We start from the raw sequence: 25589 nt of genomic DNA, 5'->3' as shown, positions 1-25589 counted from the left end.
CTTGAGCCCAGGAGTTGGAGGTTGCTGTGAGCTGTGATGCCACAGCACTCTACCCAGGGGGACAGCTTGAGGCTCTGTCTCAAAAAATAATAATAATAACAATAATAAAAATAAAAATAAAAGTTTGTACTTTTATAAAAAGGGCTTGCTGGTTACTTCTTCCTTTTTCATTTTTATTTTAAAATATACCCCTACAATTTGGTTATCAGTTTAGAAGATAGAAACAACAGGCTGGCTCTGGCATATGTGGGTGCCAGCCACGTACACCAGAGCTGGCAGGTTTGAATCCAGCCCGGGCCTGCCAAACAATAATGACAACTACAACCAAAAAATAGCTGGGCGTTGAGGTGAGCACCTGAAGTCCCAGCTACTTGGGAGACTAAGGCAAGAGAATTGCTTAAGCCCAAGAGATTGAGTTTGCTGTGAGCTGTGACGCCATGACACTCTACCAAGGGTGACAGCTTAAGACTCTGTCTCAAAAAAAAAAAAAAAGAAAAGAAACAGTAGGCTGGGCTCAGTGGCTCAGTGGCTCAGTGGCTCATGCCTATAATCCTAGCACTCTGGGAGGCCAATGTGCAAAGATCCCTTGGGTTCAAGACCAGCCTGAGCAAGAGTAAGACCCTGTCTCTACTAAAAATGGAAAAATTAGATGGATGTTGTGGCTGGCGCCTATAGCTACTCGGGAGAGTGAAGCAGGAGGATCACTTGAATCCAAGAGTTTGAGTTTACTGTGAGCTAGGCTGATGCCATGGCACTAGCCTGGGCAACAGAGTGAGACTTTGTCTCAATTACCAAAAAAAAAAGTTGGAAACAATAGGAGTATAAATGAAAGAAAGCATCTTTGAACATTTTAGGGGCCCTCATTCAGTCTTTTTTTCTTCTGTGCTCCCTTTGGATTTTTTTATTTCTATTTATGTATGTATGTTTGTATGTATTTTTAAGACCCTGGGTATAGTGCTGCAGTGGCATCATAGCTCACAGCAATGTCAGTCTCTTGGGCTCAAGAGATCTTCTTGGCTCAGCCTCCTGAGTTGCTGGTATTACAAACGCCTGGCGAGGGTTGGGTTTTTTTTTTTTTTTTCTATTTTTAGTAGAGACAGGTTCTTGCTGTTGCTCAGGCTGGTCTCAAACTCATGAGTTTAAGCAGTCCACTCCCATCTGCCTCCCAGAGTGCTAGGATTACAGGCATGAACCATTGCTCCCAGCCCCAGAAAAGTTTTAAAAATTACCTTTATTTTAAAGGTATAATTTATATAAAACAAAGTGCACAGTTTTCACCAGCTTGACAAACACATACACCCATGTAATCTGTCTTCCTAGAGGGTGCTTTCCTGCCAGTCCGTCCCTAATCCCTGGCCCCAGCACCCTCTCAGCTGACGTGCAGCCTCAGAGATCTTTCTCAGGGGAAAGGGGATCTGGTCCCCTCTATGTCTGGTTCTCCGCCTCCCTTTGTCCCAGCATGGCATTTGTAAGGCTCACTCATGTCATTGCAAGTCTGGCTTTGTTCCCTCTTAATTGTCACGTAACACTTCATTGTCTTAAAGCTGTGTGTGGTCCCTTGTCTGCTAATAATTCTACTACTAAAGATTATGTAACCCACCCTGGAAACTTGTCTCGAATTTAAGGTATCCGTCTTGCTATGTTGCCTTGACAGTGTGTGTCTGCAGATTAGAAAACGCACTGAGAAACTTTGCCTGTCTCACCACTGGAGATGTGATCGCCATCAACTACAATGAGAAGGTGAGCCCTGCTTCCTGAGTCATATCCGACAAGAGCCAGCTGCAGGGTCCTTTCTGGTATTTGAATGGAGCTTTTTTAAAAGCCAGTTGTGCCTCAATCTTACTACCTAATTACTGCCTACTGTTTGCTTTTTTTTAAATCTCCCTGGGTTCATGTTTAGAGCCCTAATTCATTCAGAACTCTTTTGAGGAAGGATTGCATTTGCAGGTGAATGAACTTAGCACTGTTATATGTATCATGTGTCATACAATGCTGTTCTATGTGATATATGTAATATAATCAGTCATATGTTGGTATACTATGCTAGCAAGACTGCTGATTCTGCCTTGTTTTCAAAAGTTTCCCCTATACCTCTAGTCTGAGCTGAGCCCAGAAATAACCCAGCTGGGTCCTTGTCCTGGCTGTGCCCTCGCCTGGAAGCAGACGGGTCATGCAATGTTACAGGGCGCCTGGGAAGCAAGCTCCTTCCCAGCACTCTCTGGTCCTTGTTGGCCTGGGCCCTCACAACCACATCTCAGCCACCTGGGGTTCAGCATGTCTCTCCCTTGGTGTTAGCGTAGGGAGCAGCTTCCTCTTGGACAGCACCCTTACATTTGAGGCTTCTGGTGCTGATAATCCTTATTCTTTGGTTTTGTAGTTCTAAGCATACTTTTCTATTTTTTTCTCAACTAAGGAATATTCTTATTGTCTTTAGCTTTGGGGGGAATGTTTTAAGTATTGTGTGTCTTAACTGAATACTTTAAGATCTTACAATTAATTACAGGCGTAATGTTATTCTTAATTTTTTTTTATTAAATCATAGTTGTGTACGTTAATACTATCATAGGGTACAGTGTGTTGTTTCCATATACAATTTGAAATACTTTCATCCAATTGGCCAACATAGCCTTCATGTCATTCTCATAGTTGTTGTGTTAAGACATTTATATTCCACATTTAAAAAGATTCACGTGTATCCTTATAGGATAAATCATAGGCATGATCCTAGCAATCATCATCCCTCTACCTATCCTCCCCCCCTCCTCCCTCTCCCCTTTCCCCATATTCTTGGGCTAAAATTGGGTTATAGCTTTCCTATGATAGCTAAAAATTAGTTTCATAATAGGGTTGAGTACATTGGATACTTTTTCTTCCATTCTTGAGATACTTTGCTAAGAAGAATATCTTCCAGCTTGTTATTAATGTTAAGGTAATTACACTAAAAACAACTCTTAAATTGGTAAGAGAAATACTGTCATTTTGCATGTTACAGCAATCATGAAATGAGGTCAGACACAAAAAGGTAAATACTGTACTATATGATTCCACTTATATAAGGTCTGACAGTGGTCATGTCTCTAAAGAGAACGTAGAATGGTTGTTGCCAGAGGTTAGTGGGAAGAGGGAACTGAGAACGAACATTTTAGAAACTTTTGCAGTGACTTGGAATTGTCATAACCCTCAGCATGTGGCCACAGTACCCGTCCCTGGTGAACTCTGGGGGTTCTTCTGTGAGCTGTGTCTTGCTCCTGTGCAGAAGGACCAAGTGTCAGCCCAGGATACTGGGCATTTAAAAAAATGGTCCTTCATAGGTAATTAGAGGAGTGTTAGCCTAGAAAAGTGGCTCCATAGTATTTTTAATATCATGCCAATAGATGAAACTAAAAGGACAGTGTCACAAGAATTCTTGCCCTTATTACGTGTAGTATACTATCCTGACATTTCTAGTGGGCTGTCGTCCAGTTTTTTCTTCTCAGCTCTGCTCCCAACCCAGCTGGTCATAGAACGTATTGGTTGTGGTGTGCAACCGGAGATACAACCGTAGAGACGTCAGCACGAGTCCCAGGAGACACATACAGATGTTCATATAATTGGAGACAACCTAGATGCTGAGGAGATAATTTGTGGTACATCGGCACAGAACATGCTTATTCTTTTCTATTCTTTATCTGTTAAATAATTAAGGCACTTTTTTGGGGTGGGGGCAAGTTCACTTGGGCTAGAGTGTTTTGGCCTCAGCCTACTTCACTGCAACCCAAACTCCTGGGCTCAAGCAGTGCCCCTGCCTCAGCCTTCCTAGTAGCTGGGACTACAGGTACCCACCGTAACAGCTGGCTAATTTTTCTATTTTTAGCAGAGTTAGGGGTCTTGCTTTTGCTCAGGCTGGTCTTAAGCTCCTGGCTCAAGCGATCCTCCTGCTTCAGCCTCCAAGGGTGTTAGGATTACAGGCATGAGCCACTGTACCTGGCTGAAGATACTTTTAAAAATACACTGGGATCTTTTTGTAGTTCGTAAGTGTGATGATTGGGTTTTCATGTGCATATGTGAGATGTCCCTCCTACAAATCTGGTTATGATGTCGGCACATTACCCATCTGACATGAAAAAAAATAATAAAATAAGATACACTGGGTCCTGTTTAGGTTTTTGTTAAGAAGCAAAATATCTTCGTGGTAAAAGGAACCTACAATAATGCAGGAAAAGGTAGATAGGACCACTTTTAGTTTTTATGTGTCTGAACTTTTTAAAAAATTTATTGTTGGGAATTCATTAAGGGTACAAGAAACCAGGTTTCACTGATTGCATTTGTTAGGTAAAGTCCCTCTTTTTATTTTTTTTATTTTTATTTATTTATTTATTTTTAAAGTCCCTCTTACAATCGTGTCTTGCCTCCCAAAATGTCTAAACTTTTTAATGTGCATTTGACATGAGGTATCTTAGACACAGCATCATATCTGGTTTTTAAATTCTTTCCTGTTGGCTACATAGTATTTCATTTGACCAATCTATTGATAGGCATTTTGGGTACAGATAATCCCCAACTTACTGTGGTTCTGTTTTGGGCTGGGTGGTTTTGTCCCACTGCAGGCTAATGTCAGTGTTCTGAGATCATTGCAGGTGGACTAGGCTGTGGTGTTTGGCAGGTTAGGTGTGATGAAAGCATTTTTAACTTAAAGTATTTTCAGCTTAGGATGCATTTGTTGGGATATAGCCTCATCATAAGGTGAGGAGCATTTGCATCATTAGCAATATTGGAATTAGCATTTCTAGAATTTTCTCCTTGGGTATGTAGCTAATTATTTATTTAGAATGAATGCCCAGAAGTGAACTTTCTGGTTTAAAGGTCATAGTGTCTTTTGTAACCTGACACATAACTACATAATCTGACCGCTTGTGGGGAACAGCCTTTGTCAAGCGAAGGGCACGAAGGCCACCCCTCACAGTGTCATCCTCCCAGCGTGAGGTGCTGACGGCTCGTGTCCTGGGTGCTAGTGGAGTGTCTGCAGGAGGTGGTGGAGCCGCAGTTACCTGAGGGCATCAGCCCCCATGGTGCAGAGTTGCCCCACTGGTATTTGTGTTCTTCCTGCAGATCTACGAGCTGCGGGTGATGGAGACCAAACCTGACAAGGCTGTGTCCATCATTGAGTGTGATATGAACGTGAGTTCTTTTGTCCCGTTACAGTGAGCTCTGGCTTCGGGAGGATGGGCAGGTCGTGGCCTCTCCAGGCTAGGGCCTCAAGTGTGTGTCACAGCCCTGGGGACTGACTGGGTGATAAAAAGGGAGATGCAGTCTGAATGCCATAAGGAGGCCACAGACCTTGTGATCTGTCTCAGGCCACTTTGCTGCCAGTCCTGAGGTGGCTAGATGCATCTTTGGCTCTGCCCTGCTGAGGAGTGAACAGTTGTGAGCTGAGGAAGCCTCCCGGGCCTCCTGAGTAAGAACAAACTATGTACAGTGAGAGAATGGTGCTGGGCAACGAAGCCAGTGTCACGAAGTCACCCTGTCATGTGACGTCCTCAGTGACAAAACGCTAGAAATGCAGGCCGATCAGTGCCTGCCAGGGCTTAGGGCTGGTGGAAGAGGCTGGGAGGCAGCTGGATGTTGTTATAAAGGACAACATGGGACCCCTGTGGTGCTGGAACTGTCTAAACTGTGGCAGATGCACAGTCCTACACCGTGTTGAAGTTGGATAGAACTAAACAGATGAGGACATGTGGGCCAGGGGACTGGAGCAGTGGGTTATACAGCATTGTGCTGCTGTGATTTCATAAAATGTTGTCATTGCATAACACTTGAGCACTGCACAAGGCACGGTTTGCTGTCACTCCTCACTGCAGCGTGTGTGAGTCTGCAGTCGTCTCACACATAAGGCCAGTGTGGCCAAGTCCAAAAATTGTACTTTCTAGCTGGGTATGGCGGCTCATGCCTGTAGTCCTAGCGCTGTGGGAGGCTGAGGCAGGTGGATTGCCTGAGCTCAGAGGTTCAAGAGTGAGAGAGCCAGAGTGAGACCCCATCTCTACCCCCCCAAAAAAAGCCAGGCGTTGTGGTGGGTGCCTGTAGTCCCAGTTACTTGGGAGGTAAAAGGCAAGAAATCACTAAAGGAAGAAAAAAAATTATAAAAACAAAACTTCAAACTAAGATGAGTGAAAGCCAGTTGAAATCGAAAGCAAGATTCAAAAAACAAAAACAAAATTGTACTTTCCATCTTGGAAACACAGGTGGATTTTGACGCTCCCTTGGGCTACAAGGAACCCGAGAGACAAGCCCCGCACGAGGAGTCAACAGTAAGTGGCGTCTCCACACCAGTCCTGTGACGGAGCTGCTCTTTGCTTCCCACAGCTTGTGGGTGGCCTCTGCTTCCCTTCCAGTTCTGCTCCTGGGGGCCAGCCTAGCTGTGGGAAATGGGAGCAGCTACGGAACAGGGGAACAAGAGGCTTAAGGAGGAAGCTCACCCCCTGCTTTTCTGTCTCCCTTTCAGGAAGGTGAAGCTGACCACAGTGGCTATGCTGGAGAGCTGGGCTTCCGCGTGAGTACCGGGCTGCTCAGCTGACTTTCTGTGCTCTGACTTTGCCCTCTGATCCTTGGGACCAGGGTGTCCTCTTCAAGGTGTTCTTGGTCACATTCTGTGGGCATCAGAGGGCTGAGCCCCAGGTACTTCAGTTACCAAACTCTTTTGTATCCACTTTATCCTTTCCCAACAGCCCCAACCATTTATTTATTTTCAAAAATTTCTAACCTACCAAAGAATTTCAGTAGCACAATAGATATACAGATACCCTTCCCTTGAGTTCATACATTTGGTTTATCTTAAAACATTCTCCTTTTTTTCTATGTCTGTACTGTTTGTAAGCTGTAAACATGACCCTTAGCCCAGCTGCTGCCCAGGGACCCTAGGAAACTAGTGGAGGTAGCTCATGTATGGGCACTGGGGTGCCAGGAGGCAGTAGAGGGTCAGGACCAAGCAGACAGGAAGCTGAGCTGTGGGATGGACATCCGAGGCCTTCACCCACTCACAGGGACTTGAGCTGGGTGGTGCTGCAGAGGCTGGGGTCAGACCTGTCAACTCAACACTAGCTGTCGGCAGCCCTTGGGCCAAGTGGTTGTCTTCAGCTCAGGGCAGTCCCCTAAGGGGCTGGGCAGAGAGCTCTTAGCTGCCAGCGCTCTAGCAGTGGGGGAGTGAGGGCTTCAGTCTTGAAGGGGTCTGGGCAGCACTGCAGGGACCTCTGAGTAAAGTGCGTATATGCTTGTCCTCAGGGCTAATGGTGCAACTCTCCTGTTTGCCCATCTAGGCATTCTCTGGCTCTGGAAATAGACTAGATGGAAAGAAGAAAGGGGTAGAGCCCAGCCCCTCTCCCATCAAGCCTGGAGATATTAAAAGGTAGGTCCATCCTGGCAAAAGCCTTGTCATCCAGGGAGGATCTCTACCAGCCCCTGAAGTAGGGCAGCCTCACTCCAACTCCAGAGACAAAGCCTGGGTCTGTAGTTACTGGGGGAGCTAAAACCCCTACCTGCTCTCTGTGGTAGGCTGGAACACACATGTCTCTGCTTCCACTCTGCCTGCCCGGGACCACAGAGAGCCAGCCTCCTCCGGCCTCCTGGTGGCTTTCCTAAGATATGCACCTGACCAGATCTCTCACTCAAAATCTTTCTAGTTCCTCTTTGGTGACCTGCCTGTTTTGTAATTTTTTAATAATCAATCAGGTCACATTATCTCCACATTAGTCCACTAAGAAGAGGAGGCAGTAGCTGCCTGTTGGGTCCTGGGACTTTCAGAGCAGATCACAGCAGGGGCAGGGATGGGGTGTGTCAGCTGCCTACTGCATATGTGTAAGCAGGAGGGGGATGCTGGAGATGGAGTTTACCCATTCTGTTAAGGAGCAAAGTGAGTGTAGCCTGTTCAGGAGGATCTGTAAGGCTCTGTAAGAGACAGTGAGGACCTCCCAAGCCGTCAGATGGCCCTTCGCCACAGGAGGGTCCAGAGTCTGCAGCCCCTCCCTACACCCAGTGTTTATGCCAAACCAGGAAACCAGCCTCCACCTCCCTAAGGCGGGTGTTTGGGTGCTCCAGAGGGCTGGCCACAAGCCTGGCTCAGTGCAGTAGCATCTGTTCTGTTCACTGTCCTCTTGGTTGTGGCAAAATGAATTTTTCCTGTTTTACTTCCTGGAACTAACACTCCTCCTTGTCTGTGTCCTTTACAGAGGAATTCCCAATTATGAATTTAAACTTGGTAAGATCACTTTCATCAGAAATTCACGTCCACTGGTCAAAAAGGTTGAAGAGGTGAGTGTATTTCATTAGTAATGAGAAGTTTTATTTGCAAGTGATGACTGGTTCTTACCATTCTGGGTAGGGGTCTTCCTGTCATGTTTTCCCCTTTCCTGGAGTGCCTCTCTTCTCTGCTCACCTGCTTTCTCTGCAAAGCTGGTGTGGATGTCAAGGCCTTGCAGCATGGGAGGCAGGCAGCCTGTCCTGGGCAGGGCCAACTCCAGTCTCCGGCATCAGAAAACTTCATGCCCTGGGTGGGCCTCACATTCTAACAGAGACCTGAGCTTCCAATCTCTGGACACCAAGTGGGATGTTTGCAGGAGAAGATGGTGGGGACTGAGTATCCTGCAGACATGGGCACGGTGGCCACATGGCTAGGCCCAGCATTGGCTAGAATGCAGTCATCTGTATATGGTATGGATTTCTAGAACATCAACACTTCAGGTCCATTGCTTTCCTGGTTCCTTTTCTCAAAGAGTGGACCTTTGGAGATTCAGGAGTCAGACAGAAGGCAAATGTGTCATGAGCCTGTTCCAGACCGGTTGCAGGACCCATCACCAGTCCCTACTGACTACTGAACTCTTCCCCTCTAGCCCTTGAGGGGGTTGAGGACAGAGACTACTGTGCTTTTTACACATTCCAGCCACCTCACAGACACTCTTGGCCTCTGTGTTCCTCAAATTCACGGTATTGGGAACTTTGCAGGCTCCAGAGCAAACATGGTCTCCAATCAAACCTCAGTTCCTCCTTCAAGCCATGTCCAGGCTTCACAAAAAGCCAGTGCCTAAAAATGAGTCCACAGAATAATTAGGCACTCATTTTTAACCTTTAGGCAGTCTTTGAAAATAATATTTTCTTCTCATATCTAGGATGAAGCTGGAGGCAGATTCGTGGCTTTCTCTGGAGAAGGACAGTCATTGCGAAAAAAGGGAAGAAAACCCTAAGTTGGAACTGTTGGCTGATTAGCAAATAAAAGAATCAATTACAGCATACTGACTTAGTTACTGGCTCTGAAGGGGTGAGACTCCTGTCAGAGAATGCCCTGTTACTTCAGGCTGGTTTAGTTACCCAGGAATTACCAGGTTTCACTTGGAAGTGGAGCAGCAGGATTTCCGAGTTTGTGCCTGCTATGGGGAAAGATAAAGAGCTGCTCTGAGGTCCTGCAGGCAGCCACCTCCTTGCCACTTCACACTTTCAGCTGGAGGGGGCTCCCACTGCCTCAGGGAGCAGAGTCCCCTAACTCCTAACAAAATCCGCGGAGGGCACTGCCTGTCTGCCTTGAGGTAGTTAGTCTGTCTTCCCTTAGCCCTTCTCTTCCCAGGTCAATAGAGTTGTTTGGTTAAAGTAGATATGTACTCTGTAAATAGCGGCTGTCCCACTACTTAGGCTGCAATTTAAGTATTTGAGAAAGTGTGTTTCTATTTTTAGTTTACATAATTTTTCTTTTTTTTATTTTTTTTTATTTTTTTTTTTTTAGAGAACTGCCCACCCTGCTCTTTCCTCTGCCTTTCCTTGCTCCATCTTCAATTTTTTTCTTTCTATTGATTTATTCCTTTGTGTCTGTAAATGTGCTCAATGCATTCCTTTCCTAGAAAATATTTTTCAATATTGCTTCCCTCTTCAGCTAATATTTTATTTTTCTCCTTTTATGTGTGTTGAACTTCTTGACACCTCCTCCCACCTGCCCACCAAGACACTAAAAAACTGCTTAAACAGTCTCTACCTGGGTGTTCCAAAGCCCAAGCCAATACATCTTTTCCTGCTTCTAACCTTTTTCTCCTATATCCTGTCCATTGCTCTCTTTCTTTTACATCCTGTTTCTTTTTTTTTTTTTTTTAATTGAATGGTAACTATGTACATTAATGCACTTCTGGGGTACAGTGTGGGGTTTTCACATGCAATCTGAAATACTTCCATCAACTGGTCAACACAGCCTTCATGTCATTTTCTCAGTTATTGCTTTAAACCGTTCTCATTCTACTCTTAGAAAGATTCACCTGTACCCCTATAAGGTAAACCTCAGAAGTAATCCCTCCAAACCCCCTCCCTCCACCCATTCCCCCCTCCCTTCTCTCTCCCCCCTCCCCATATTCTTAGGCTATTTGGTTATAGCTTTCATATAAAAAGGTTTAAATTAGTTTCATAATAGGGGTGTGTACATTGGATATTTTTTCCTCCATTCTTGTGATACTTTGCTCAGAAGAACATTCTCCAGCTCCATACATAATTTTTCAATAGCACCACCACTCAGAAGAACCTGATCTGAATGAGGTTGCACTTTTATTTTTATTTCATACAGAAATAACTGACTCCCTCTGAACCTGTTCTATAGGAAAACAACCCCATGGAGAAACACAGTGTTAAAAGTTAGAATGAATAAATGCTAACGATACGTTCTTTCAACTTCTGCCATACTCCCACTCTTAATTTTAATTTATTGATCATCCTAGGTTCTGCTGGCCTTTCGTTTTCGATTAATACCAATTTGATTTCAGATCTTCACTTTCTATAATGTGAGATCTTTTGACATGCTAATCCAATTATTTTAAATTTGTTCCTTGCAAATAATTCTAAATCAAGAATTTCAAATAAAAACAGGCAAGGACTAAAACATGGATTGCCTCTAAATGTTTGATTAGGTGGTAACATGGATTGGAGGTTGGGCCACTGACCAGGAATCGGAAGGAGACCGCCATCTTGCAGGTATCCTCACCCCATCTTGCCATTAGAGTACAGCTTCTCTCTGGCATCTCCTGGAGCACATGGGCAGAAACAAGCACACCCTGCTTATAGACGGAGGGCTCTCTTATCAGGGCTTCTCCCAACAGGAGACATGAGGATGCCTTCTGCAGGTTGATGGTTCCAGGGTTTGCCAACATGTCCCCAGTGAAGAGTGCTGAGAATCATGATGTTGAAGGCTGAACCAGTGGCACAAACCATCGTCACTGGCAACCCACATGGTTTTGGAAGGCTGAGCACTGTGTTGACTGTCAGCAGAGGTGGACAGCCTCCAGCTGTAGGACCACATTGGTTAACAAGTTGTCATTGAATACATAATGAAGAATGTTACACTAGGTGTTGGTCTTGGGCTTTTGTCTCCCTAGGCAAACTCCTGGTCTTTTGCTGGAGGCACACTCCCCTGCATAGGCCAGGATGGACTCCACTGTTAAACCTTCTGATGACACAGTGGGGGTGGGGTCAGCTGAAGCAATGGTCCTGGTCATTCCTGCTGCACCCAGGCCTGTCGTCTTCCTCTCAGTGTCTTAGGTTGAGCCAGCCACAACAGCAGGACCCCTGGTAAAACTGCAGCTTTCTGACCCAGCGTCATTCCTGGCAGCAAGTGCATTGTAAGAGACTCCCCAGCAGATAATTCCATTCAGAGAAGTTGGAGACCACTATGTAGGTATGGCCAGGCATTTTACATTTCTGTAGACCTAGCAGCCTGCCCTTAGATTCCCTGTTGCACATCTCTCCTGCTTATAAAGGTTCCATGTTTCCCACAGCCACAGAATAGAGGCTTACCAGACACGCGTGCCCGCTCGCGCACACGTGCACACACACACACACCGCGTGGAGTGCCTCTATGCTTTTGACCGATCTGCGGTTGTGCTGGGAACGCGCTTTCTCAGCCTCCACTGCAAGCCCGGGTTCCTCGGGGAGGTCATCCCCCGCCCTAGGCCGCTCGTGTCCCTAATACACAAGTCAAGCCCAACCAGCCCGGATTACGCTGTGAGTTCACCTCGGCCCTGCGTGGACACACTCAGGCGAGACCTATAAGGTCGCAGCCCTGCCAAGTTCAGGGTACGGAGTTGCTGCTCAGTGTAAGCTGTTGAACTGGTCGGAGTCGTGTGGTTTTCGAGACAGATGGTTAATAAGGCTGCGGCCCAGGACGCCCGCCGCCCGGGGGGACCGCAGCCGCTGTAGGTAACCATGCGCGCTTGGTGCCAGGCAGCATTCTAGCTGCTGTTGGCTCGCCGGCCCCGACGTCACGCTCATTGGCGCTTCTCAAACGGGGGGCGGCGCGCGCGAGGAGTTGTGTATCTCAGTTCATTAGTTCTTCTGTCCGTCAATCACGCAGTGCCCTTTCTTGAGTCCTCATTGGCTGGAGGGCTGAGGGGGCGGGTTTCGCGGTCGGGTGGCCTAGACATGGCTGACAGGCAAGGTTGGCAGGTGAGTATGCTCAGCGCCGGGAACTCAAAGGAGTCGGGTCGGACCAAGCGGCCGAATTAGCTGGGCCCTCCCGGGGAGAGGGTGCAGGACGGGGCTGGAGCGTAGGGTGCGGCCGCTCGGCCCCTCTGAGGCACCGTCTCTCGCTGCAGCCGCCGCGGTCCTGCGAGGCCTACCGCGCCGAGTGGAAGCTCTGCCGCAGCGCCAGGCACTTCCTGCACCACTACTACGTCCACGGCGAGCGGCCGCGCTGCGAACAGTGGTGGCGCGACCTGGCCAGCTGCCGCGACTGGGAGGAGCGCCGGAGCCCCGAGGCCCAGGTGCGCTGGGAGGGAAGCGGGGCCCGCGGGTTCCCGCGCCCGCAGCCCACGTCCCCGACTGTGCGGACGGGGGCTGCCGGGGTCCCTCTTCTCCTTGTGCTTCCTTTCTTTTGAGAAATAGCGTAATTGTCTGCAGGATTTTCAGACGCTGCTAAGGGCAACGAAGCAGCGAGGAGAGGATGTGGGGTGGTTGGAGAGGGAGGAGGGCTGACAGGTGCCTGGGCTGTAGAGGGTTAGGGCATGAGGTTGGAGAGGCATTTAGGGACCTGGCGGGCCTTGATATAAAGTTTAGAGTATAGCCTAAAAGTGTACTGGGGAGCAAAATTGATAGATGTCTTGAAAAGATGAGTCTGTTTGTTAGGGTGTGGAGCGTATTTTATAGGGGGCAGAGAGACCAGGAAGGAGGGAGGTGGTTCTACTTGTTCATTCACGGGCATTTATCACGTTGGGTACTTTTGGGGATACACAAGTAATGAGAACAGAGCCGCTGCCCTCCTAGCACCCACTCTCTTGAGTACAGTGCTTGCCTTAGAGCCATTGAGGGACAGGAGCTGGGGAGAAGCCGGCCTGAAGGTGCAGCACTCACAGGGAATGCCAGGGACGGGCAGCCAAAAAGACTGGCCGAGGCTGCCCCATTGCTAATGAACGCAGTGATTCTGAAACGCACAGAGTGATGTGGAAACCAAACTGCTGTATAAAAGAAAATCATGACAGAAGTAACAGTTTAAAAAAAAAAGAGGGGGCGGTGCCTGTGGCTCAGTGAGTAGGGCGCTGACCCCATATACCGAGGATGGTGGGTTCAAACCCGGCCTCCCGGCCAAACTGCAACAACAACAAAAAAAAGCAAGGAGTTGTGGTGGGCGCCTGCAGTCCACCTACTGGGGAGGCTGAGGCAAGAGAATCGCCTAAGCCCAGGAGTTGGAGGTTGCTGTGAGCTGTGACACCACAGCACTCTAAGGGCGACAAAGTAAAACTCTGTCTCTAAATAAATGATTAAATAAATAAAATAAAATAAGAGAGAGAAAGCTTGCAGCCTCTGTGGCCAGAGATCAATCACCTATTTAAAGAGCTCCTATATAGCTGTAAGAAAAGTGGGAATGGTTTCCATGTAGAAAAATAGGCAGCAGGCACAGAGAAGCAATTCATTAAAGAAAACCCAAAGACCAGGTGTATAAGTTAAAATGAAAGTAAGAGTACTTTTTGCCCAGCAGAAAATGAGAAGTCTTGATAGGGGTTTGGAGAATAAGGGGACTTGCGTAGTGTTAGTGGGAGTGTCAGGTATTGTAAATGTCAAATACCTACCTCCCGAGTTATACTTCTGGAAGTTTATCTTAGGGAAATAACGGGATAAACAGTGCCCAGTTAAAAGTTCAAGATGTTCATTTTGTTTATGTTAGTGCATAAACTGAAAGCAACCTAAATTTCCATAATAGACATTTGACCAAACAGCTTTTTGACACAGTAGACTACTACATAGCCACTAAAAAGAATAGATGGTAACCTGCAGGAGAATGGAAAGGTGGAATGTGCCTACAGCATATTGTTTAGTGAAAACAGCAGGAAGCAGACTAGCCAGCAGAAAATGGTTCCAGCTTTAGTGAAACATATAATGGCTCTAAAATTTGAGCCTAAAATGTTGTCAGGGAAGATGTTAATTGCCACACTGGGGATGGAGGTTTGGGAGTTTTCCATATTCCACTCTGCATTTCTGATAACTCTGTAAACATGACTAAAATCTTTTGAAACAATAGAGCTTGAACAAGGATAGACAAGTAGACAGATGAAATTGGATGTGTAAAAAGGCCTGCACAGCACCTCCCACCCACAAAGGCCCACAGGGATAGTCACCTGTTGGGACACAATGCCTTGTGTTTTAGTGGACAGTGACACAGAAAGCTGGCAGGTTGAGGGGAACTTGTGCACGGCCATGTTGGTAGTCTGTCTTCTGGACTCCACCCAGCTTTCCATGGCACTTGGACATGTTTCTTTCCCCATCTTCTTCCCTTCCAACCATGTTCCTCTCTGCAGCTCCTCAGCTGCTTTTTGAGATTCCTGTTCTCTCCTCTCTCAGCGCCCCACCTTTAGTCCCAGCAGGTGAACCTGCCCCAGACTGAGTGGGTCAACCAAAGCCATCAAGCCCTGAGGCCCAGGGGAAGATATTTTAAAGTCCCTCAAATTATGATGATCTATTAATACACTAGTTTTTCACAGTAGCTTGTGAGAAAGAATGATCCAGATCTCTATGTGTAATGTGGAATAGTCGCCAAAATACACTCATGCTGGGTGGCAACTGCTGAGCTGCAGTGATGCACATATGGGCCTGTCCGTCCTTGATATTTTGGGAGGGTGGTGAGGGGCTCTGGCGCCAGCCCTGAGATGGAAAGTGACCAGAATCTCATCTGCACAGCAATCCCTCTGTGAGAGTGAGCGGGCACGAGTCCAGGCTGCTCAGAAGCACACCCTGGTGTGGGCCCTGAGGGAGCGCCCCCCTGAAGACTGGCACCTCCCTCTGCCACAGGAGAAGGACGAATGAACAAGAAACAGCCCTGCCCTGTGCAGCTTCCTTAGGTCTTTTTCAGGAGCTGTTGCAGTCCTGAGGACGATAATGCGACCAAATGGCCTACTAGGTCCCTGCGAGCTCTCCCCTGGCTTGCAACATGCAGCAAGACATTGCCAGCCCTGCTTGCCCACCTTCACTGCATGCAGGGTGTCCTGACACTGGTGCTCTGGAAAACAACTGTGGCCACTCCAGAGCTTCCAGGGAGCCACACATTTTGGCAGGCATATCTAAGCAGCAGTCAGGCTGGGCATGGCAGTACCAGGAGGTGGCAGTCCTGAGGTCCAGGATCCTCAGACCCTGGAAGGGGAGCCCTGACCTGTGTGGACACATGGGTGTGTCAGAATGAGATAGCTAAATAGATGTGTGCTATGGATACCTTTCCTCCTCCTGGGGTTGCTGACCTCTGTGTGCTGTGGCCCTCAGATTCCAAGGCGTGGAGGTCACGCTCTGCTCCGTCCTACTTGCCCATCCCACTGCAGATGCAGGCAAGCAGCCAGGGCTCCTGCACTAACGCTCTTCACCTGCAAGGCTCCCACGTGGGAAATGCACTCTCACACACAGGAAAAAGGAAAAGACATGCAGAACTTCACACAAAAGGGATTTGTGGAATCTTAAGACATCTAGGACTCTTTCCTCAGAATTTTCCCTGATTGTTAATATGTCAAAGCCATTTCACATGTTTGATTCCAATTAGAAGCTGAAAATAAAGTAACACTTTTGTTAGATTTCACATCTAACAGTGTTATGTTGGGCAGTACTGGAATTTTGTATGCCTATTCTCTTGTACATGTTTTAAAAATGTTACATGTACATGAACCATCAAAAAGACTCGTTCTTACAGAGGTCTCCTTGTTACTGATAAAATGGTTTGGGTCCTGTTGCTGCAGTCCTACTGTGAGATGCTCCAGGCTAGCCTGGCTAAGGCCAGCAACCCTTCTTGCTCAGGCAGTATGTCAAACATCTTTTATTAGTAATTCATTCTCTGGGCTTGGCCCCTGTAACTCAGTGGCTAGGGCGCCAGCCATATACACCAGAGCTGGCGGGTATGAATTCAGCCCGGGCCCGCCAAACAACAATAACTACAACCAAAAAATAGCCAGGCATTGTGGCGGGCACCTACTAGTCTCAGCTTCTTGGGAGGCTGAGGCAAGAGAATCGCTTAAGTCCAAGTGTTTGAGGTTGCTGTGAGCTGTGATGCCACAGCACTCTATCCAGGGTGACATAGTGAGACTGTCTCAAAAAAAAAAAATTCATCCTTTGGGGTAAAATAATCACTTTAAAAGAGCACACATTAAAGAATATTTCCCTTCTTACGTGTCTCTTTTGTTTTCCCCAAGAGCCCCTGCTGTGTCTGCATGTGTACCTGTGAATGGGGTGGGGTGCTCACAGGATCTAGCTCAGTAGAGTCTAAAGAGGAGCCAGGGTTCCCCCATCCCTGGGGGAAGCTTTACATAGCTAAGCTGACCATTGTGTCTCCAGCCTGGCTGTGGCTAGTTTAATAATGAACATTCTGGCCAGTTGGGAAAGAGGGAGTCTGCTAGAGATCTACAGTGTTCTCACTTTTAAACACAGGAAAGGGGCATCTGAATTTGCAGTCTGCATGCGATGCCTGGGGTTGCAGTAGCTGTTTCTGGGTTCCCAGGGTGGAGCCGGGGAGGGCAGGGCCAGCTGGGTAACCAGCTGCCATCTAAGTCCTTGGCATTCCCTGTATGCAGCTGTGCTCCGTGTCATCTGCTCACTGTGTGCTCTGTTAGGCTTTCTTTTTTATTCTATCTGAACATTCAGGTCCTCCTGCAGTGCCCCTGTTGTACTTTGCCTGCTGCCTTTGCTACTGAACTAGCTCCATGCTGATAGACGATGGAACAGGATGTTCCTGATTCCTTCCCGTGCTCGTTCCTTCATATCAGAGTGCCTGCCATATGCTAGACAGGGTTTGGAGTCTTGGATCGCATTTTAAAACAGACAAGGTGCCTTCAAAGAATTTCTGTTGTATTAAAATTTGAGGGAAAGACACAGAAATTAAACATTAACACATATGAATCTAAAATGGTAAGTGTTATGAAGAAAATGAATACAGTTGTAAGAACAATGTTTTTCAAACTTTTTGGACAAATCCCCATAATAACAAACGCTTTACACTATAATCTGGTACATACTATGATGAGGCATATTATCACTAAAAGAAGCTTCACCAAACAACACTTTCTATGTGATACACTGTCATTTCCAATAAACTGTTACAAGGCAACTGGGAGGAAACTCCAGGAAACTGTGCTGAATTTACAAAGCCAGTCTTAAAAAGGATACATGTAGCATGATTACCTTAATGCAGTGTTAGTGAATGGAAAACAGATTAATGGTTGCCAGGGGCCTGGGATGGGAAGGTGGTCACACAAGGCAGTCTTGTGGTGTTGAAAACAAACTAGAGAACCTAACTGGTAGGTTCATAAGGATACACACATGATTTACACTGTATAGAGCTAGATGCATAAACAAGTGCAGATGTGACCAGGGAAACGGAATATACCCTGTAAAATGTACTGTGGAGTGTATTGTGTTGGCACTGGGGCAGGTCCTGGGGCATGTAGGACCTCTCTGGACAAGCTGCTGTGCATCCTCCTATGAATCTGTAATTACTTGAAAATAAAGTTTAAAAAAACTAATGGCCCCAACCCATTGAATTGATGATGTGACCTCCTGGATGACATGCCTCCTGCTTTAAGAAGCACTGCTATCATACACCTGTGCTAGGCACCTGCCTTTGGCAGGGAAGTGGGCAAGGCCTCAATATCTGAGCCCAGACCTGGACGAGAAGGCTTGAGTCCTGGGAGGCAGAGAAAGGGGCACACACAGGCTGAGGGAATCAACCCTGCAGGCTGATGACCAGGGGTGCTAGAAGCTATGATCAGGGATCTGAGTCTAATTCTCAGGGTGATTATCTGACTTGCATTCTAAGAGACTTCTCTCTGGCTGCTGCACCATGAAAGGGCTAGGATGGCCATGCCCAGTGTAAACACATCAGTTGGCTACTGAAGCAGAAAAGGCAAAAGGTGAGGATGGCCTGGACATCAGGTAGCACTGTGGTTGTAGAAAATACTTGGGATTCAGCATTTGTCTTAAGTAGAGCCAAGGGATTAGAATCCATAGGCAATAGTTTTATCATGAACTGAGCTGGGTGTGGTGGCTCGCACCTGTAGTCAAACCCAGCAACTGGGGAGGCTGAGGCAGGAGGATCACTTGAGCCCAGGAGCTTGAGGCTGCAGTGAGCTTATTGTGCCGTTGCACCCAAACCTGGGTGACAGAGACCCTAACACTAAAAACAAATGAAAGTGAACCCCAGAGAATAGAGTGGAGAGCCCAGAAATAAATCCCTGCATATATGGTCACATTTTGACATAGAGGCCAAAAATAATTCATGAGGATAGTCTTTCAATAAATGATTGATACTCCCAAACCTGGATATCTGCATGCAAAACAATGAAGCTGAACAGATGTCACATACAAAAATTAACTCAAAATGGATTAAAGATTTAAATATAAGACACAAAACTCTTAGAATAAAACACAGGGGAAAAGCTTTCCAACATTGGATTCAGCAGTAATTTCTTGAATACAGCACCAAAGTCACTGATGTTAAAAGAAAAAACACAATTTAGACTTTATGAAAATTTAAAATGTAGACAGTTTCATGCCAAAAGACACTATCAACAGAATCAAAAAGCAACCTCATGGGATAGGAGAAAATGTTTGCAAACTATGTACCTGATGAGGGATCACAGAACAGACAGAGAACTAAAACTGAGGAGGGGGACACATGGTTCAAAAAGGGACAAAGAACTTAAATAAATGCTTCTCCAAAAAAGATACATGTATGGCCGGCCAACAAGCACATGAAAAGATGCTCATCATCAGTGATCATCAGCAAAATGAAACTCAAAACCACCATAGACCCCACCCACCTCATACTCATTAGGATGGCTACTATCAAAAAACTGCAGGAAGCAGCAAGTGTGGGCGAAGATATGAATTACAACACTTGTGCACTGGTGGTAGGAATACAATGGTACAGCTGTTGTGGAAAATATGGCAGTTCCTCCAAAAACTAAAAATAGAATCACTATATGATCCAGCAATTCCGCTTTCAGGTATATACCCAAAACAAAGCAGAGTCTCAAAAAGATATATTTACACCTTCATTCGTAGCAGCATTTATTCACAGTAGCTAAGATGCAGAAGCAACCTAAGTATCCACTGGTAAATGAATGGATAAGCAAAGTATGGTAAATCCATATAATGGGAGATCACATCAGCCTTAAAAAGGAAATTCTGACACAAGCTACAACATTGATGAACCTTGAGGATGTTATGCTCACCGGAATAAACCAGTCACAAAAAAATAAACATTGCATGATCGCACTCACATGTGATGCTTAAGGGGAGTCAGAATCAGAGACAGGAAGTACAAGGGGGTGCCAGTGACTCAGGGAGAGGGAAGTAGGGAGTTATTTAATGGGTACAAGGTTTCAGTTTTGCAGTGAAGAGTTTTGGAGATACAGATACAGAGACGGTGATAATTATACAACAATATGTATATACTGAACAGTTAGAAATGGTTAAGATGTAAAATTTTAGGCATATTTTGCCACAATTTTTAAATAGGGAAAAAGGAATCACATACTAAGAAAACTATCCTCTTCAAGTGAATAGTCTTGGTTTACCTGTACTAAGGTAGCTAAAAAAACAAAGTCTTTCTGACATTTGGATACTAGGAAAAATGGCAACTAATTATACAAAGGACCTTAATGATTATGTAGTGAACTGTGTCCCCTCAAAATTTCTATGTTGAAGTCCTAGTCCCCAGGAACTCACAATGTGACTGCTGTTGAAGGTAGGGTCCTCAAAAGATAACTAAGTTAAAATAAGATCTTTAGTGAAGCCTCCGATACGCCTCATGCCCTAATACAAAATTAGGACAGAGACTTAGAGATGCCCATGTGAAGACAAAGGGAAGATCTTAGAAGAAACCACACCTGCCACAACCTCCATCTTGAGAGTTGTAGCTTCTACAATGATGAGGAAATAAATTTTGTTTTTTAAGTCTGTGGTACTGTTTTGACAGGCTGAGCTGACTAATGCATTGACCGTTCCAGAGTAAGCCCTTTGGTAAGGGCTCTGTGCCCCAGCTAGGTGGCATCCTCTGCTGGGGACACAGCAGCTCTGTCAACTAGTGTATCTCTTGCTTTCCCCACTCTTGTCAGCCACACACACACACACACACACACACCCCCCCCCCTGGTTAAAAACCAGAAGTAGCTCCTCTGTCCCAGAGGAAGGCGTGCTTCTCTCTGCACGTCACAGCTCACAGAACCCTGCATGTCTCCTCACTTCTGCTCCTCTGGGTTACTTTGTCTTTCCTGCTGGTGGACAAATTACTCATAATTTCTCCCAACTGAGCGTGGTGGTTGATGTTTTTGTCACTCACTTCCTTGACCTGGCAGAGGGGCAGCATCTCTCATCTCTATGAATTAATTTTGATTCTAACACAAGACAGAGAAAATTTTGATTAAGCTTACATATATTTATTAACAGCATGCCTGACTCTGTGGAAAGCAGTCTTGAACCCTGGTCATTCTGCTTCTCAGGAGCAGTGTGTTCTGAGGACAGCTGCCTGCAGCTCTACCTCTTGAATGATACCTGTGTATACACCTTGGTGATGTCATTGTACCTGCCTTCAGGGGGCTGATAGTTAGAGACTGGTGGTGTGTAATCTGGCCCTTTTGTCTCAAAGGGGAAGAGGCTGGGGTCCCGCTTAGTAGCCTCAGTGTAGAGCACTGGGGACTCCAGCTGCAGCTCCTGCAGAGCTTCCTGCTGGGCCTCCAGCATGGCCCTGATGGTGTCCCTCTCCATCTCATGCTCCCGCTGCTTGTACAGGGACCACCTCTTCAGAAGCAGAGCTCTCCGCTCACTCTCCTCAAAGGAGAGCTCCACCTGGGGCCGCTGTCTGCAAACACACAAGTGCAGATGTGCAAAGCTGGGAGGGAGGGGAGCTGACCTTGCTGGCAGGGAGCATCCCCACTGCCAGGCACTGACAGGGTGTAGGACAACACAAGTAAGGAATGGAATGGTGAATGTGACAGCAGCTGTAACTGATGCTGGGAACTGAGGTCGTCTGCTTTCTATCAGGAGAAGGACAGATGTTCTGAGGAGACCATGGCAGCACTTGCTATGCCCCAGGCAAAGACCACCTTTGATAAGAAGGGACTTTGGAGAAGGAGAGTTAAATAGTGTTACTAAAATGATCACCATTATCTCAGGAAGAGCCTATATCAGCCCTGGAGGTCCCAGGAGCATAGCAAGGTGCTGCTTCATAAATGGTACACAATCTTTACAAGGCAGCAGGAGCCACTAACTCTGCACATAGAACAATCCCAACACATGCCAACTACGGGACTTTGCAAAATAAAGCAAGAGGCCCAGGGTTTCTACTGTCAGGATAGACCTAGGGCCCAAATCATGAGAAACAGTCACGACTTCATGCAAGAGGGCAACATGAACTCCAAATTAGTGCTAATGAAAACTCTTAAGCACATGGCCTGGATTCACCAGTTGTCTTAAGTTTCTTTCCCACCTTCAGACACTCAAGAGTACCACCCAAGAATGTTTCTCCAACACCAAGGAGAAAGGACTCAGGCGAGGGCTACACCTACCCACACCTCCTGACTGGCTCCCATCGCAGCTCTGACCTGTGGACAAGCCTAGAGGACCCTCACCTTGCTTTATCCAAGAACTTCACAGGGGTGATGAAATCTTCAATGGGAATCAGCTCCTGGCTGGCCTTCTCCAGTTTTCGGATCCTCTTTTTCAAGCGGTCCTTTACAGCTTGCTCTTTTTTAGGATCTACCTTCTTCTTCTTTCGAAGAGGTTCTGCTCTAACAGATAAAGCCAACACTCTCATCAGTGTCCTGAGAGTCATGATAATAGGTGAAGTGCCTCACACTTGTACTGAGCTCTACACTTGGGAAAGGAGCTATGCATGGATCTGACCCCATGGACCCACGGTAGGAAGTGGGTTCTACCCCAGACTACTGTGAGAACCGTGTGATTATGGTCAATTACAAGGACGGGTACAAAACCACGTGCGGGCTCAGGGTGTACAGGAAAAGCATTAATCTTTAGTGTTGGGATTCTGGTGTGCCTTAGGATTGTACTGATAAGTGAAAAACCAAACTCATAGATTAGAAGCTCTCTACTCACATTTTATTTTTATTTTTTTTTGAGACAGAGCCTCAAGCTCTCCCCCCTGGGTAGCGTGCTGTGGCATCACAGCTCACAGCAACCTCCAACTCCTGGGCTCAAGCGAGTCTCCTGCCTCAGCCTCCCAAGTAGCTGGGACTACAGGCGCCCGCCACAACGCCTGGCCACTTTTTGGTTGCAGCCATCATTGTTGTTTGGTGGGCCCGGGGTGGGGATTCGAACCCGCCACCTTAGGTGTATGTGGCTGGCGCCTTAGCCGCTTGAGCCACAGGTGCCGAGCCATCTACTCACATTTTAAATGGAAGCTCTCTACTCACATTTTAAATGGATTTGAGGTTTACAGAAATGCTTTGAGTAAGACTAATAGAGACAGTATAATAAAAATGACTGGAATATCCACATTAACTTTGGGAATTTCTTAATAATGCCCCTAGCCTACAGCTTTGGCAAAAAATACGACTTACTTTTAGGAAGACATTTTCTACAGCAGTAATTTACCAGTAAGGATAATCAAATACTCTAGCAACAAGACAGACTGAATCAAGTCCCTAGAAAGCATTCAGAGTGCCAGATACCTTTAATCTTTGCACCTTCCCCACCCCCTCCAGAACATCAGAATGGGCAGGGAACAGGAAGAGTAAGAAAAAAACAGAAATTTAAGCTATGTCCTTTAAAATACAAGAATCCCTTCAAAGCTAGTATTTATTTCAACTACTTTTGTATCTAATGTTTTCATTATAAATATGACACTGCAATATATGGTACAGAAGCCTAGTAGGGTGACTCATGCCTATAATCCTAGCACTCTAGGAAACCCAAGTGGAAGGATTGCTTGAGCTCAGGAGTTCAAAACCAGGTTGAACAAGAGCAAGACCCCTCTCTCTAGGTAGTGTGTGTGTGGGGGGGTGCTCCTTCAGTGAGATCAGATCACAGGAGGCTATAAGGTGTCATGGAGCTGGACCACCTGACCCTCCCTGCCCCAGTGCTACTTACTGGGTGACTTTCTTAACCACTCTGCCCCTGTTTTCACCTGTCCAAAGCAGGGAAGATAGAAGTCCTACCTCCTAGGATTATATGGAGGCAAAATAATTTACACATATTCCTTACATGTGGAAGGAACTTAAAACTGTGCCCGGCACATAGTATACCCTCATGGAAAATTTACTTCTTCAACCAACATTTCTGAAGAATTTGCTGATGCAGAGAATTGTTACAGACATATTTAAAGATAGAAATACTTAAAACCTACTTTTAAGAAACTTTTTTGAAATAAAAAAAGAAAAAAGGCCCCCATCTCTACCAAAAATAGAAAAATTAGCTGGGCATGGTGGGGAGCTCCCTATAGTCCCAGCTATTCCGAAGGCTGAGGCGAAGAGGATCGCTTGAACCCACAAGTTTGAGGTTGCTGTGTGCTAAGACGATGCCATGGCACTCTACCCTGGGCAACAGAATGAGAATGTCTCAAAAAACATATCATATATATATATATATATATATAGTGTAAATAATGTTAAAAACACAATAAATTATCTGCCTAAATTTAACTGAGAAACTTTGTAGGCTAATTTTGCAATCGTCCAGTAGTCTTGCTTTGTTGCTGTGGCACGCACAGGGGTTGGGGGGCTCTCCTTGACGCTGAAAAGAGGTCAGGCCTTGAAGTTGACTTTTACCTCATGGGAATGAGTTTCCAGAAGGACAACAATGAAGCTCGCTGGTGGCTGTCTCTAATCTGCATCTGCCAATTTCCTAGAAGCCTGAAAAATAAATACCTGATAAATACCTGATTCTCCCCACCTTCACAGGAAAAGAAAGAACTACAGTGCTCCCAAACCCAGGGCACTTATAAGTACTGAAAGTGGCAGCAAAGTGAACGTGGGAAGCTTTCAAAATCTCCCGTTCACACCACAGAGCAAGACTCTGTTCGCCAAGGTCTTCGGATTTTCATCCATAAGGAATCACAGTGAACTGGCTCGTTACTGATATCCGTGGAAAGGGAGGCGGGAAGAAAGTGCAGGTAAGGCCCTACACCGCCACTGCAGAACCCCCGCACATACCCGAGACACGCCGCGGCCCACCCACTGCCTGCACTCACCCGCTTGGGGGACGCAGGGCGCGCGCGCAAGCCCCCAGTGTCACGGAAGCCATGGCCCCCTCCGGCTGCAAACAAGCCGCTTCCGGGCGCACACTCCTCGACAGTCCGGCCGCGGTGTCCCACGCGGAGGTCCGGCCAGCGCGCCGCCCCAGGTTTCCTAGTTCCGGCCGCGGAGAGCTCGGTCGCGCTGGCTCCACCCCCAAAGCAGCCCCGCCCCGGGCGTCCCGCGCCGCCCGCCTTCCCCCCGCCGCGAGGACCTTGCACTTCCGGCCGCTCCGGATCTTCCCTTCCGCCTCCGCCCGGCGCGGCAAGCCCGCCTCTGCAGTGGGCACAGTCCCGCCAACCAGTCGCTAGCTGGTTGGTCGTCCGCGGGCCTCGCGAGGGCTTGAGGCTCGTCCTTCTGCTCCTCCGCATCCAAGTGTGCACGTCTATGAAAACGGCCCCAGTCTTCCAATAAATTCGCTCGCCTCGCACCACCCCCGGGCCTGGCTCGTTCCCAGCATTCGTGCGATCCCAAGCCGAGGCCGCCCGCCCGCCAATGGCTGCATCCTAGCGCCGGCAAAGAGCCTGGCGCTCGGGATCCTAATAGTGCATGTTGAGAAATGATGAAGCTAGTTAATAAGTCGGATTCAGAAGCAACGAGATAGAGGTGTGACAGGCCGTCGACGGCCCCGGGGCCACGCCTGGCTTTGCGGACGGCGCCGCTGGCTCTGGCTGCCACGCTAGCCAGCTGCAGTCCCGGCCTCCCGACCTTCGCTGCCCGCCAAGGAGCGCGGGCGGCCCCGTCAGTGTAGGGAGCGGTTTCCCGCCGGGGCGATTTGGCAGGTGCGCGCCGTGACTTCCGGCGTTGCCCGGGAGCCGCCGGAGGAGGAGCGGCGCAGGGGATGCGGCTGTGGTGGTGGCGGCGGCGGCCGAGCGCGGGGGGCGGCTG

General features: G+C 47.2%; 3 protein-coding genes and 1 non-coding gene across 5 annotated transcripts in view; 3 read left to right on the top strand and 1 right to left on the bottom strand.

The window, feature by feature from the left end:
- Nucleotides 1-9255, top strand: part of UFD1 (ubiquitin recognition factor in ER associated degradation 1) — a 22216-nt gene extending 12961 nt beyond the window's left edge. For both annotated transcript variants that reach the window (XM_003801699.3, XM_023508030.1), the window contains 7 exons: nucleotides 1668-1740; nucleotides 5089-5157; nucleotides 6219-6284; nucleotides 6479-6526; nucleotides 7290-7378; nucleotides 8199-8280; nucleotides 9135-9255. In XM_003801699.3, coding sequence (XP_003801747.1) covers nucleotides 1668-1740; nucleotides 5089-5157; nucleotides 6219-6284; nucleotides 6479-6526; nucleotides 7290-7378; nucleotides 8199-8280; nucleotides 9135-9209 — 502 coding nt within the window. In that variant the 3' untranslated portion in view covers nucleotides 9210-9255. The remainder of the gene's footprint in view (nucleotides 1-1667; nucleotides 1741-5088; nucleotides 5158-6218; nucleotides 6285-6478; nucleotides 6527-7289; nucleotides 7379-8198; nucleotides 8281-9134) is intronic.
- Nucleotides 3996-4099, top strand: LOC111722144. Its single transcript, XR_002771070.1, has one exon. It is a non-coding gene; the product is annotated as a small nucleolar RNA U13 (small nucleolar RNA).
- Nucleotides 9256-12195: 2940 nt separating the features above from the next.
- Nucleotides 12196-16387, top strand: CUNH22orf39 (chromosome unknown C22orf39 homolog). The gene is made up of 4 exons (XM_012812678.2): nucleotides 12196-12206; nucleotides 12312-12435; nucleotides 12585-12752; nucleotides 15160-16387. The coding sequence occupies exons 1-4, from the start codon at nucleotides 12196-12198 to the stop codon at nucleotides 15283-15285; spliced, it is 429 nt and encodes a 142-aa protein (XP_012668132.1). The 3' UTR covers nucleotides 15286-16387.
- A 4481-nt stretch (nucleotides 16388-20868) lies between these two features.
- On the bottom strand, nucleotides 20869-24835 carry MRPL40 (mitochondrial ribosomal protein L40). Its single transcript, XM_012812688.2, has 4 exons — nucleotides 24659-24835; nucleotides 24237-24320; nucleotides 22083-22241; nucleotides 20869-21313 (listed from the first exon to the last, which is right to left on the bottom strand). Exons 1-4 carry the CDS (start codon nucleotides 24709-24711, stop codon nucleotides 20989-20991), a joined length of 621 nt encoding a protein of 206 aa, XP_012668142.1. The 5' UTR covers nucleotides 24712-24835; the 3' UTR covers nucleotides 20869-20988.
- Nucleotides 24836-25589: the final 754 nt, after the last annotated feature.

The sequence above is a fragment of the Otolemur garnettii genome, unplaced genomic scaffold, assembly GCF_000181295.1.
Source record: "Otolemur garnettii isolate 467f Iridium unplaced genomic scaffold, OtoGar3 scaffold00218, whole genome shotgun sequence".
NCBI classification, from domain to species: domain Eukaryota; kingdom Metazoa; phylum Chordata; class Mammalia; order Primates; family Galagidae; genus Otolemur; species Otolemur garnettii.
The sequence above is the reverse complement of the archived record's forward strand: the minus strand, read 5'-3'. Positions and strand labels throughout refer to the sequence as shown.

Coding starts and splice junctions, on each gene's coding strand:
- MRPL40 (XM_012812688.2), bottom strand. CDS start 24,711: ATGGCTTCCGTGACACTGGGGGCTTGCGCGCGCGCCCTGCGTCCCCCA. Junction 22,242..24,236: donor TGGAAACTCATTCCCATGAG/GTAAAAGTCAAC, acceptor TTTATCTGTTAG/AGCAGAACCTCTTCGAAAGA. Junction 21,314..22,082: donor AAGTTCTTGGATAAAGCAAG/GTGAGGGTCCTC, acceptor GTGTGTTTGCAG/ACAGCGGCCCCAGGTGGAGC.
- CUNH22orf39 (XM_012812678.2), top strand. Junction 12,436..12,584: donor CTGACAGGCAAGGTTGGCAG/GTGAGTATGCTC, acceptor CTCTCGCTGCAG/CCGCCGCGGTCCTGCGAGGC. Junction 12,753..15,159: donor GCCGGAGCCCCGAGGCCCAG/GTGCGCTGGGAG, acceptor TCATCTGCACAG/CAATCCCTCTGTGAGAGTGA.